The sequence below is a fragment of the Triplophysa dalaica genome, chromosome 16 (assembly GCF_015846415.1).
Source record: "Triplophysa dalaica isolate WHDGS20190420 chromosome 16, ASM1584641v1, whole genome shotgun sequence".
NCBI classification, from domain to species: Eukaryota; Metazoa; Chordata; class Actinopteri; order Cypriniformes; family Nemacheilidae; genus Triplophysa; species Triplophysa dalaica.
In genome coordinates this window covers 3,089,066-3,103,333 of record NC_079557.1, presented here as the reverse complement: position 1 = coordinate 3,103,333, position 14,268 = coordinate 3,089,066, and the positions used below count along the sequence as shown (strand labels likewise).

The following is a 14,268-nucleotide window of genomic DNA, read 5'->3' as shown; positions in this document are numbered from 1 at the left end:
TTGAGCATCAATGCCAGGAGTCTGTCAGATACAAGAGCCAAATATACTTAACACACAATATACATTCCCAGAATTCACGCTATTTATTTTCTTAAAGGAACAGTTCATGCATTTTTTGTCATGCCGTACAGTAATAGCAAATGGCCAAGGGCGCTCTAGCTGAATTTGGAAGAACGGGTTGGACTACCGTTCACATTTTGCCAGCGTAACGTGATTCATGGAGCCCTCTAATACTTCCAGAAAGTTATGTTATTTCTTTTAATTATTTATTTCTTTAATTATTTATTCAATAAATGACCTACGTCTTTAAATGTGTTAAAACTTTATGTGACTATCTCTCTACCATAGCTCTCAAACATGATCATATGACGGTATAGAACAACATGAGAATGAAATGAAACAAAAAAGATTCATTCTTGGTGCTGTCATTCTTTTGGGACCAAAACTATTCCTTTAATAAATGCCCTTGATGGTATTGTGTACAATTCAAAATAAAAATATTTGTTTTCTTAACCTTACGTCAATAAAATTGCTTTTTCTGCATCTCTACAACTTTTCTGCTGATGCATTTAGGCCACCTGGGCAATATATATCCACCTATAACAGCGAATGGTTTTTCTTGCCGTTTTTTTGTGCATCGTGATACAAACACACATCCACATAAATAACCGCAGACGGATGTACATGTCAAATGAAAGGTTTTGGACCGAATGTATTCTGTTGGGATTAATGAGGATGAGTTACTGGAAAATGAGTCTCCAGCAAACAGCCATTGAAAGCTTACCACTGCTCCCTTCAGCTTAATGAGTTTGACGTAAAATTCTCTCCTGCACCGCAGCGCTGTCTCACTTCTGTCAGTCTGTGGATAATGTTGCAATTCTTACGGTATAGTGTCTTCTACGCGCTGCAGAAGTTGTTTCTGAAATATGCAAAGATAAATGTTTTTAACAAAATGTACTGTATTGTCATGTTGCTTTACACCTACACCACCAGTAAAAACCACCACTTACTGAAACATCCTGGCAAGATTTTAAATATAAAAAATATATTTCAGTTTAGATTACTGATTACTTTATAGTTTTCTAGTTAAAAGCTTAATATTCTATTTTATCGTCACGCTGTGTCACAACTTTTTTCACTCTCATACCGATACAGATAATTTTCTGCTTTTAAAATAAAGTAACAGGGAAATTCCAGCGTTATGGACGTGGAGCATAAAAATGCTCAGAGAATGAATTTGTTATGATTACATTGAACCATCTGTTTATATTTTACTGAACCCTTGTTGATAGAGTCTAAACGTCAAAAAATGTCAGTCTATGAAAAAAATATTTTTTGAAAGGGAAATAAACATGCGTTATCATGTGACAAAAAATGGAGCCGTTTTTTTTTATAAAATAAAATGCACAATCTTGAAGCAATAATACCCAAAGAATGGAGAAAGGATGCCCCTTTGTAGAACTTAAAATAGTTACTTTATATAGTTACCTGACTATGAAAAATCGTGCGCTAAAAATAAAACAAATACTTTACAAATTTGAAGAGAGATCTCACATGGGTATTTGAACCACCAAATGTTAAAATCTCTGCTGTTACCATAGTAAAAATCACTGTTAAAAACGTTTTTTTTTTGCGTTGTAATTGCTGACATTTACACGGCATTGCCCAACATGCATAATTGTATAAAATACTTAAAATATACTTCCTTGACGTCTTATTATGTATGATTAATAAAAAACTTCCTTAGGCATCACAGCCTTGCAAAACATGGCATAGGATTGACAGTTTTAAATGGTTACAAAAATTTGACTTTTAAGGCCATTTTTATTGTAAAAAATAAAAAAAATGTTCAAAATTGTGTTAAACTGTTCATATCTTGTTTTGAATTAATTATAAGGAAATGTGTTGATGCTAGTGTTTTTAAGAGAATCGTGTTTGACTTCTTGAAACCAAGATTTTGTGGGAATCACCCCCTTGTTCTTTATATTTTTAGCACAGTTTAGAATGACACTGACAGAAATATTAAATGAACAATTAAAGAAAATATGTTAGCACAAATATTTCAAACATTGAAACATACACATTCAGAAGAAAAGATTTTTAAGGTTTGTCAAGTGATCCTAAACTTGACAAGTTGCATCTTGCCATCAAGTACGACATTCCTCGATCAAATCCTTTTTAACCCTCTTTGTATTTCATTCTGCTTCCTGACAATCACTCAACCCCCCTTTTCCTTCGCCCTCATTGCATTCACTCCCTTCTTCATTATCCTGTCCATCCGTCCATTGAACCACCCCCCCCAGTACATGAAGTTCTGCAGCGTGTGCATGTGGAAATTACTCTCGTCATGAGCATGTCTCCGAATGCCGACTGAATTGGGAGTGCCTGTAAGTGGTTCGATGTCATTGATCACTGCCTGCTTGAGTAAAGTGGAGCGGAGGCTCCGTACCGCCCCCCCGCCTGACTTACGGCCTTCCCCGCGACCCCCTCCCTGTCCGTGAATCATGTTCTCCGGCCTGTCCACATCCATCCTTCGGCTCGAAGCCAAGGCTAATGGAGCTAATATCCTCCCGTATCAGGATGGACTGCGGGACGGAGGAAAATATGTGCGGTCTTTAAAAGCTTCTCGCTGAACCTACATAAAGCTGAGGATAGATGCCCTGCCGGCCCAGCGTAGCACCTGATCAACATTATAGTCTCGCAGCTGATTGAATATACTCCGTCTCCACCACCGTTGATGATGACATATGTTTTTGTAAACTCTTTGAAATAAAGCTGCTTCAGGATAACATAGAGGAACCTTTTTTGTGCAAAAGGTTCCATAAAGAACCTTTAACATACCAAGAACCCTTCTGACTCACCAAAGGTTTTTTATGGTGAAAAGGTTCTTCAGACTATAAAAAAGTATGAAAGAGATGGTTTTTTTAAAGGACCTGTAACTGACTGGTTCTCTTTGGAACCAAAAATGTTTCTTCTATAGCATCACCTGTGTAGTCCAGATGCTTATACACATAATGCAGAGATGCAAAACGTTGACTGTCCAAATGCACACGGTGTAGAAAGGTAAACGCAGGTGGAATTTGCATTGTCTCCGATTTATCAAAAGATCTAGTTTCTAGTTTAAGGATTTTATTTTGTCACAACATTGATAAAATTAACTTCAAGAAGATGTAAACATTCAAAACTTAGCTTCTCACTTTAGCCAATGCAGATCAACAATGTTTATGAAATCATTTATTTTTGTCATCATTTAGCAGATATACTTTCTTTCGTCTTAAATATCTTGCTGAGAATTGAAGGATATGGCTTTCACTTTATGAGTGCCTTTTTGAAGAACACAGTCTCAAAGGAAAACGGTTATTGGCCAGCTGCGCACACACATTCAATGTGGAGAAGACGACATGTGTCTGAGATAGTTAGGTTGAACTCTTGCGATATTGTTCTCCTGTTCCTTATTTCCACTTTGAGCGATACGTGACCTTAGAAGACACGAGGCTATTGTGAACTCTGAGATGTCCCTCGCTTCACACTTCATCTCTCTGCTGTATTCTCTATCTCTCTGTGGTGCTGTTTGTGTGTGTTAATGACTTCATTAGCTTGTTAAGAAATGGCAGAGCTCAGGTGGTGTTTCTGTCCTGTGGAAGATCATTTTGTGGGGTCTCATTAAACCTTCCTGACATCCATTTACTTACAATAATACATCAGTGATCAAACCATGTATCCATTACCGGACTATATAAGACAATTACAAGTTCAAATGTGGCATTGATGTGGCCTACAGTTAAATGTCATTTATTAGTTACGCAATATCAATGAATTGTTTGGTTTTTAAAATCCACTGAAACAACAAAAAGGCTGGTCAAGACATCCATTCTTAAAGGAGCCAGTCTTTTGCTGTTTTGAGGTTTGATTATGTTTTTTGGGTGTTTAACAATGGATGATCATGTTTGTAATTTAAAAAACGCTTTATATTTCATATATTTCAAGTCTATTGTCCAATGCTGTCCCTCTTCTAACAAAACGACTGGATTTCTTCCGGTCTATAAAAAGTCCCTCCTTCCGAAATGCTCTGATTGGCAAAGCTGACTCGGTCTGTCGTGATTGGTTCCCAGAGTATGTGTTAGAATGTCCCACCAATACCATATCAGCGAGCTTCCGCTTCTCAGGCTGTTGTGATTGGTCAGTGCCCCTCTCAGTGCACTTGTATTCATAAACGTTTAGCAATAAACAGAAACAATGGTGTCAACTTCACTTTATCAGTAAAAAAAACGCGGATCGATCGGAGTGTAACAGAGGTCTGCTAGTGCATGTACGAATGTGAATCTTTGTTAGAGATCGCATTTTTTTCTACTATGGCGTGGGAAATGACACCTGACCGAATGGCGTCAGACCGGTTATATTAAATAACACTAATGACAGAAGCGTTAGTTTTGCCTTTTTATATTGGACCGGAGTTGGATAATAATTGGACTGGGATCTATAAGTTCAATACTGGATGAACTTGAAGGTTTTGTCTAATTCTCTGCATGTGCTGTGATGAACCAGATTTACTGTTATGTGGAGTTGAAAACATAAGCGTCAGATGGAAATGGGCATCTGAAGCTCTAGACTTTAGAGGGACGTTAAGTTGGCACACTTTGACGTCACTAATTAGTACACAGAGGACAGAAATGCTTCTGGTTTGGGATTAATACACACTCACTCACACACAGATTTTTATTTTACTTATAATTAGCGAGAGTTTGTTTTTCCACAAGGTTATTAATATTTTGCATTTGCTATCCCAAGCATATACTTGGGTCAACAACACATATGTTTATAAATACAAAATATTGAAAGATTTTTAAGGTCTGTTGTATGAGATTTAGCAACATCTATTGGTGTGATCGCGTATTGCAACCAATGGCTCACTCCACCCCTCCCTTTCGAAGCACTTTGGAGAGTGAGACAGCGCTAAGATGTCGTAACGTTTTCGCTGCTTTGGCGAAGGAGATAACGTATTTACGAAATGTGCCCTGTACAGCAGTTTGTCCGTTAAGGGCTGTAAAAACAACATGCTGCCTTCCATGTCGTGGAGTATGTAGATATAAAAATATCTCTCTTTATGTCAACAGGTAGTGGTCTAGCTTTTGTTGAAACCAGTAACTTTGTATAAGCACCTATTGTATTATTACTCCTGTATGACATATCGGTTATTGCTCCCTAAAGTCTGCTAAAGTCTGCTAAATGACTAAATGTAAATGTAAGATAATATAAACATAACGCTTCATTTTCAAAGGTCTTTCTGAAGACATAGTTATGTATATTATATTGCATTTCTGTCCATACTGTAGATTCTCAAAGAAATTACACAGCGTCTTTAAGTAACCCAATCCATTACTAAAACATATAAGCTAGAGGAAAATACTTGGTTGATTAAAAATAGTTTACAAGCACCTTAACCAGACCAAAACATTAACACAAGGCTTAACCGTACATTCTGATTGGCTGTCAGAATTATTGTCCATTAAGGATGTTGACACACACACACATGCGCGCAGGCATCCATCAGTCTCTGTGAGGTGGAGGTAATTATTTAAGAGGTCAGGAGATTCATATTCATCCTCGAACACACAAACAAACATGCATCTGCATGACGGTGTTTCCTGAAACAGTGAAGAATTCAATCCATGTGCTCTCGTTTGGTTAATTAAGTTCTCTCTCTCTCTCTCTCTCTCCACTGCAGCAGTTCAGATAAATTCCTAACATTTTATTTGGAAATACTGTGATCTCCTGTCACGTTTACCCCCTGACATTGTGTTTATGCATGACAATGTGAAAACCACATTTTAAATTAATATATTTTATTACTTTTATATATATTGTAAATGCGTTTATTGTTTGTTGGCTGCTGTTTTCATGTGGAGTTTAGCTGTCACATCCGGAGATAATTAGTTCTCCTCTTTGACAGACGCTCCCTACAGTACATTCCCTTGATTAAAGCGTTTTTTTTTCATCTTCCACTGAAGAGCTTTTTTCATGTGGCTGTAAAAGCGCTGTTATATTTCTATTTTAAGTACTATATTCTTCTCTTCTATGCTTTTCCTTTCTCTGGTATTTTGGGTTATTTTTAGAACAGCAAACTCTCATACTGTTCTTGCAGTATGTGTACCATCTCTACATGCATGGAGGATGTCAAAAAGTATGACATAAAATAGAGAAACATTGCGTGGAATTCTGTATCCCACAAGCTGGACTAATATCATTGTGTCTCTTTTTATAGACTCTCTGTAGACTGTCAAACGTTGAGATATCTTATCGTTTTTATTTCCCAACTGATGTGTCTTTACATACGTCTTATTCTATTATTTTCCTTGACCTATTATTCGAGCGTGTTCCACATATTGTTGTTAAAAAAATAACTTTGAATAAAATATACACTGCGCAGTATGCAGTAAACAGTACACAGTACGCTATTATTCGTCTCTCTGTCTATCTCTGTCTGGCTGTTTGCCAGGGCAGACGTTTAGTTCATGGATTGCCCACCTCTACTGTACGTCTGCAGAGGTTCAGATGTGATGTGCTTGAGTCTGCATTGCACAGCAGGACTTTCTGAGAGTCTGACAGACTGCAGAAAATCGAATCCCTGCGCGTGGCTGCGAGCCAGTGATGTCTGCGCGAACATCTTCCCATCTGCCATGTGAATTGACACCGTGTGTCTCACTTTGGTTTATAAGCACAAAGATACAGTCACTTGTGAACTGTGTGTGTGTGTGTGTGTTTGAAGTCCTGTCACCATGCTGGGGAGGTATTTATTTCATCCAGGTACAGAAATAAATACATTTCTTATGCTGTGTGGCTACTCTGAAGTGCGCAATAAAGCATATTAATTCACTTCAGAACGCTTTTAAAGTCTGTCATTTAGGGTGAAGTGAATGTTTGGCCCACTTTGGTTACCTGTTCATTATTCTGTTTGTCTGATATTAAATGTGTGTCCGTGTCATGCAAACTAATGTTTTCGTTGTTGCATGCAAATGCTTTGAAATACTACACAAAAATGTGCTGTTCCTTTGAGACATTTATTGATAAAAACTAGATAGAATTAGACTGATAGAATAATGTTTCCCCAAAGAATTTATAAAAAATAAATTAAAACATAATTTCTGTATTTGAAATAACTGTATTTTATAATTGGTTTAATTTATATAAAAAAGATACAATATTACAACATTTCATTAAAGTAAAACAATTTGAAGTAGGGGGAATATCACATTGAGAATTTTTGTTTCTCTAATACACCCTGGCCACAATTACAGGCACCACTAGAATAAAATTCTCTTTAAAAGAGTAAAATATCTCCCAAGTATATTCCCATTGATATTTACATTTTCTTAGCACACCAAGGTGACCAGAAACATGACGTTGTCATAAGTTATGACTTATTGTTGCACAGGAGAATAAATATTAGTAACACCAGAGAATATAGTTCTGATGTGCAATATAGTTCTGTTGAGCTACACAAAATGCAAAATGGCTTTAAGGAAACAGTTAAAACAATAAACATTGTCATTTCCAACATCAGGGCAATGATCAAGAAGTTTTAATAGACTGGAGGTGTTGAAAATCAGCTTGAAACAGGATGTGTGTCTATATTGTCTCAATAGACAACTAGGAGAAGATTTGAATATGTCACCGTTTTAACCTTAAATCGTGTTTGCACATTTCATTAAATCTAAACCAAACGATAATATTCGTTTTAGCCGTGTTATATGACCACTTTAACATACAAATTAAAAAATGATAATAAAAAACAAAACTATATTAATTCTAATTTATCCAAAGCAACTAACAAGAAGGAGAGTATATATTTTTTTTAACATTTCCCGCAATGGTGTGATGCTCATCTTGGTTTTTCTGTGTCTGTGTGTTTTTATAGTAACCACCACATTGTCTCCGGGCTCGAGTCATGCCAGGAAGTGCAATGAAACAGAGAAAACCTACTGTGTTAACGGAGGAGACTGTTATTTCATTCATGGTATAAATCAGCTGTCCTGCAAGTAAGTTGCATGCATTATACCACACTTTTCTTTTTTTCTAACCCTCAAAAAAATCTATCCAGTCTAATAACATTGTTTTTGGTAACAGTTTGACATCACTCTGTTCCAGTTAAAAACACATTTTATGTGTTATTATGCTGATCTTTGATTCTCTCCCTGTTATGTCACTTCCTCTCTGTTCTTCATTCATAGTTCATAGTTCAAAAGTTACAGAATGATTTTTCAGACCTTTGCAGGAGCGGAAATTCAGAGACTTCTGGAAACGTAATTGATTAGACTAGAGAGAAAGAGCTAGAAAAAATGATGGGCTCTTTGAGCGCCTGTGGGATGTACAGCATCTACGGTGTCTTCAATCAAGTCTGTCAATGTATACTACCCGTATCAATAGATATGCTGTGTAGCTGCCCCCTCGTCCTTCAAGAAACACAATGCTTTGTCCTTATCAGCCATTTTGAAGAGGACAGTTCAGATTTACAGCGTCTGCGCCAATTTTTTTCAAAGGAAGAGAATCAAACCCATTAAAGCTGCTTAAAGATCAAACCCTTTTGGGAGATGTCATCCTTTAAACTGTGACTTAAAAGTCAATCTTTTAATTTACAGAACAGAGCGTTTGAAGCGCTGTAAGGGTTAATTGGCCTTAAGGAAACACGGACTGAGATGAAAATAGTGTGTTTTGTTTTGGGCTTTGTGGACACAACGATTGGGTTAGAAGCTTGAGATGGTGTTTTTCTTTGACGGTATTAAAGCTTTGAGGCAGTGTGATCCAAATCTCTATGATATTTCGGTCATGGTACAGTTTACATTATACTGTAGTTATTTTTGCCAGAAATTGAATTTGAAATATGTTGCCATTGTATTATCTTAATGTGTGTTTTTGGATAATCCAGTAAATGAATTACCTCATGTAACTAAATCAATGTACTTAATCTCATTTTATTATTTGGATCACAATATGTGTGATGTCAGTGCAAAAGCAACTTTGCAATTTAAAACATTCATGAGGTTACATTTAAATATCTGATCAGATGTTACAGCATCGTACAATAACAGTAAAGGAATAACCTCTGCTTTGCATTGTGCCTAAAGCCCCCACTATTTACAAAATCGTTCTTATCTTGAATTATTTGGACGAGTGCAAAAATACAGTATATCTACCACCGCATAAAGTAAATGACACTGCAAAATCTGTATCCTCATCCATCCATGACTAAGAGACACTCACCTTTTTCTGTGTATTTGTGTACCTGCCAATTGATGAATTTCTCCTTATTTGTGTGTGTGTGCGTGTGTGTGTGTGTGTGTGTGTGTGTGTGCGTACGTCTGGCTTGTGGTGCATGGGTGTATGTGTAAGTGTGTGTTTTAGTCACCGTTGCTCCGGAGTAAATTAAATGCACTCTGTCCTATTGACCTTTGCTGTAAATTCTACAGACTAAGTGGACAATTTTACAAAGTAGAGCCGATCTAAAATACCCACAGTTTACTCTGAAAATTAAAATGGAGTTACAATTAAAAATGTAGCTAGTTCCTGTAGCTCAATTAATCATTGATATTTTTTGAGTTTTGAAATTTTAACACATGTGTTTCTTATTTTGTAGTTTACAGCATTGCATTCGCAGTGCAAAGGTTGTGGGTGTCTTTAGGTTTTTAAACATTTAAATATAAATGTAGTTCATAACTTTTTAGTGTACCGTATGTATGAAGTCACTTCCTGATGTAAATTTACACAACCAGTGAGAAACCAGAGGTGTATAGTTCACAAATGAACTATAATACTGTACAACTATCTAAATCATAACAAAAATATTTGAAGTACATAAACTGTAAATATTCCTACGGTTAAAAAACTATTGTAAGCTTCTAGAGCTTTAAAAAAAAGAGTGTGATGAGAAATGTTTGGCATCCTGACAGTGTTTGTGTCCTTTAACTTTTCTTTGTTTAAGCTCCCACGTCCTAAACATGACATGAAATGACCTCTTTCCTCAGGTTACGGGCCCTGTGACATCACAGTGATGACATAATCAGGTGGAAGAGCTCTGTGTGACATGGGTCCCCATCTGTTGTTCTAACTGCATGTCTCTTTGCTCTCCTCTCGTCTCTCTCTCTTTCCTCATGTATCTGTCCCCCCAATCCCTCCCCTCCATACCTTCCTGTTTCCCTTCATCAGGTGTCCAAATGACTTTACCGGTGAACGCTGTCAAACCTCCGTAATGGCCGGTTTTTACAGTATGTTCATTTCTACTACCTGTCTGTTGGTCTGTCTCTGTCTGTCTGCCTTAAAACAGCTGCATGTTTTATATGATGTATGTGCATGTACAGTATGTACAGTATCTGCCTCTGTTCGTCTATTCAGTTTCAGTTATTGGTGACCTTCAAGCAGAAATTTGTGAATATTGAATCTTTTCTCAGAAGAACATTAAATGCACATTGCTTTGATATACAATACAGACACATGTATTTGAAGAGATTAAATACAGAGCAAAGGAAGTAAAAGAGTAAAACTTGCTACCCAAAATTAGGTTCACATAGAGCAGAATTACTTAGACTCAATGAGATATAGTGTTAATTGAGATTAAGCGGTGAATTTATTTCATCAGATGGATTCATTAAAAGTGTGATAGAGACTCATTTATAACATTTAAAGAAATCTTCAGGGTTCAGTATTAATGGCACGCTGTCGATTTCCACTGAAAATGATTTCCACTTGTTCTATGAAGTAAAGCACTTACGATGAAAGTCTACAGGTCTAACTCGTTTTTTCTATATAAATGACATAATTACAGATCAGTACAGATTGCGTTTTATTCACAAACTTAAATTTACGTTGAGCTGTTACTGTCCGATCAGAGCAGGTTTAAAGGGATAGTTCAGCCGAAAATTAAAATGGTGCCTTTTTTCACCATCATGTGCTTTAAAACCCTTATATGACTCTTTCTTCTGTGGAACACAAAAGAAGATATTTTGAGAAATGTCTCACTGGTCTTGTCTCTCTAAAAAAGAAGTCAATGGGGTTCAATGTTTCAAAATATTTTTAAAATACAGAAGAAAGAAAGTCCTTCGGGTTTGGAATGACGTGAGGTTGGGATAAATCTGAAAGATTGAAAATGCTTTTAATATTGGGTTGCACGTGTAGCGTATGTGAGAAATGCCATAGTTTCAATTAAATGTAAATCAGGCGTACTACAGATTTCCTTTGTTCACGAACTTGCTCTTTGCCCTTTTTTTTTTCTTTTTCTGTGGTTATCGTCAGCAGTGTACAGAATAGAAATTTCTTCTTGTTAAGAGCTCTTGAAGTTCTTTTTTTTTGTTTTTTAGTCTGAGGCATGATGCATGACACTTAATCTCTAAACTTTGACCTCTGGTACCACTGCATTGGTGGTGAATTGTTAGAAAAACCCATAACATGATATAATGCACGTCATGGCTCAATATGTGTTTAAACCGCATTACTTTTGCGGTGGGAACGAAAAATGTTGAAGTTTAAAGTAAATGTATATCAAGAAAATGTAATATCAGGACCAAACATAATCCATCTGTTTGTGAATCGTTATAAACACCATTATTTGTGTCAACATTCGTTGTTACTTGACTTGTCTTTTTTGTGTTGTACATTGTGCTTTTCTTTTTAATGTATTTGTTTGTTTGTTTGTGTTTCTTAAACTTTAAACCCAGAAATGAGGTCTAGTAAATATGGCAGTAAGTTTGGCTGTCTTGTGTCTGCATGCATTCGCACGCTTGCTTACCGAATGCATTATCAACAAGAAAGGTGTTGTGTTGTTTATTGGTATTTTTGTTTGTTTTGTTTCATGGGGATTATGTTTGTCTGCATTGTCTGTCTGTTACTGGAACGTACAGTCACTCACCTCAGTGTGTCAAACAAAACCAAACAAACAACACTACTAATCGCATTCTTGTGTTTCGCCGCTTATCTGAACGTGTGGAAAATTTGACCTGAAACCTGTTTTCTTGTTTTTTTCTTTTTGTTACATTGTCAACTTTCTGCATTGGCAGAGCATCTTGGAATTGAAATCATGGGTATGAAGTTATTATTTGTTTTGTCTCTTTAGTTTGAAAGTTCATAATTTTATGGCATAGTTTATTTCTACAAAATAACTTATTTTTTGGTTCTGAAAAAGCGACACTCATTTCAGGGATATTCTGTAGGAATATAAACATTAGGCATGTAGAAAATATTTATGGACAGTTCAACATTTTATCTCATATTTACACGTTCTTACTAATAAAAGTCATAAGAGTCTTTTATTGTAATGTTGTTTCTGTATTTTACCCTGCAGTAAGTGCATTTTATCATCACCTATCGTGGATAATTTGTTTAATTCCATATTGAAACATTTCATACTTTTTATCATAAAAAAATAAAAAAATATTTTGCATATGCATGTGCAGTTAAAACACATGGAGTTTAGTAAAGTGGTTATCAACTGGTCAGTCGTCGGCCAAAATTGTTTTGAGCTTTTTGTTGCCTTTTTAAAAATGTAAAGTTTTTAAAAATTTACTGTAAGTAACTAGATTCGAAAAAGCAAATCATTTTTTTTTTATATGATTAAATATGTATAATACAAAAATTAAATATATATTTAACATATTAATATAACAAATTATTGCATGATATAAATTTCATTTAAAAGAATACATTTTCTTTTCCTCCAGTGTTTTGTTAAATATGTTTATAACTATCCACCATTTTTCTTTACTTTAGTGCAACCAGCTATTTTGGCGCTGTGGTTGGGCATTTAAAATTTGTCCCATTTAAAATTTGGGAACCAGTTGGGAACCACGTGTCTAGTGTCTCCAGTTGTCCAAGTTCTTCAATACAGAATGTTAGCAACACACAACATGCCGTAAATCTCATAGACGAGGGTGTGAAAAATGAGTGTTGCCCATCTCTTCTGTCTTTTCTCTACACCTCTAGAGTACATTAGTGGTTAGTCTGGGTACATCTCGCCCTAAGTTTCCTTTCTCTCATTGGCTCAGTTTCCTGTAACAAGCATGCAATGCAATATAAGTGTCTGACTCAACCACCCCCCTCCTCTTCCTTCCCCACATTTCTCTTTTATTACACACCCGTCCCCTAGTGTTTGGCCCTCAATTTTCTTCCCTCGTTCGTTTTTCGTTCCCTCTCTCCATGTTCTGTACGTTTCCTCTGTTGCTGCCCACGTTCAGCACATCAGAGTTTCAAATAGAAAAAATCTGAAATGTATAAAACAAAGGCAACTTAATAGATGGTCTTCATAAAACCTGTACTTTACTTGTTTACCCTTCCTACAATATTTGAAGTCGACATGAAATGACATTTAAACATGGCTGTTTGGCCAGTGCCCTATAATCCCAGCACAAGACCTTGCAAGCTAACCGCTGGCCCCAAAAGGCTCTCTGTATTTTATTTGGATATTGTGATGTAATTCACAGAACAACCTATTCATTAAATAAAGAACATTTAACTTTTTTGATGTGAAGCCATTCTCTTTATAATATCGTTTTGAATCGTTCACATTCAGAAGTGTGTCTAAGGAAAGTGAGTAGATTTGGTAAATGTGCTTTCATGTTGACTTTAAAGCAAACACTGTAAAAGATTTCGGTATATTACAGAATTACTGCCAGCAGTTTGCCAGTAACTTACTGTAGATTTACATTTATGTTATTTACTGGCAACAGTTTGTTCAAAGATAAATGATCAGAAAAAAACGATAAAAATAACAGCCTCATGCAAAGCATTCCGGGAACCAAAAATCCACACAAACATTTTTCAGTTTTTTTTCTAATTTTGGTTCCCAAAATGCTTTGCATGAGGCTATTATTTTATCGTTTTTTTCCGTAAAGATAAAGACCTGTTAATGTTTAATATTCATTTATCTTTGAACAAACTGCTGCCAATAAATTAGATAAATATAAATCTACAGTAAGTTACTGGCCACTAGCTGCATAACTACAGCAAAAATGTTTACAGTGTATTTATGGTAGATGTAAGAATGATCAACTAACATTAAAAACTGATTTTGAAATTCAAGTGGGTTTTATGAACAGCCCTCTCCGAAAAGGCTTTATAGAAATGCAGTTGTTGTTTCAACCCTGTTGTACAGCCATGCCCTGTGCAAGAATTGATTGGCTAAGACTTCTCTTTCAACATCAAAGGAGAACATGTAGAATAATGCATGTCATGGGCTTTGAATGGGGCAGAGATTTCATTTTATGAACACGTTTACCTTATATCTTC

At 35.9% G+C, this 14,268-nt stretch overlaps 1 protein-coding gene across 1 annotated transcript in view; it reads left to right on the top strand.

Annotated features, from left to right (window-relative positions):
- Window positions 1–14,268, top strand: part of nrg2b (neuregulin 2b) — a 46,458-nt gene that overhangs the window by 26,023 nt on the left and 6,167 nt on the right. Inside the window, exons 4-6 of the mRNA XM_056770127.1 lie at window positions 7,916–8,036; window positions 10,201–10,259; window positions 12,045–12,068. Coding sequence (XP_056626105.1) covers window positions 7,916–8,036; window positions 10,201–10,259; window positions 12,045–12,068 — 204 coding nt within the window. The remainder of the gene's footprint in view (window positions 1–7,915; window positions 8,037–10,200; window positions 10,260–12,044; window positions 12,069–14,268) is intronic.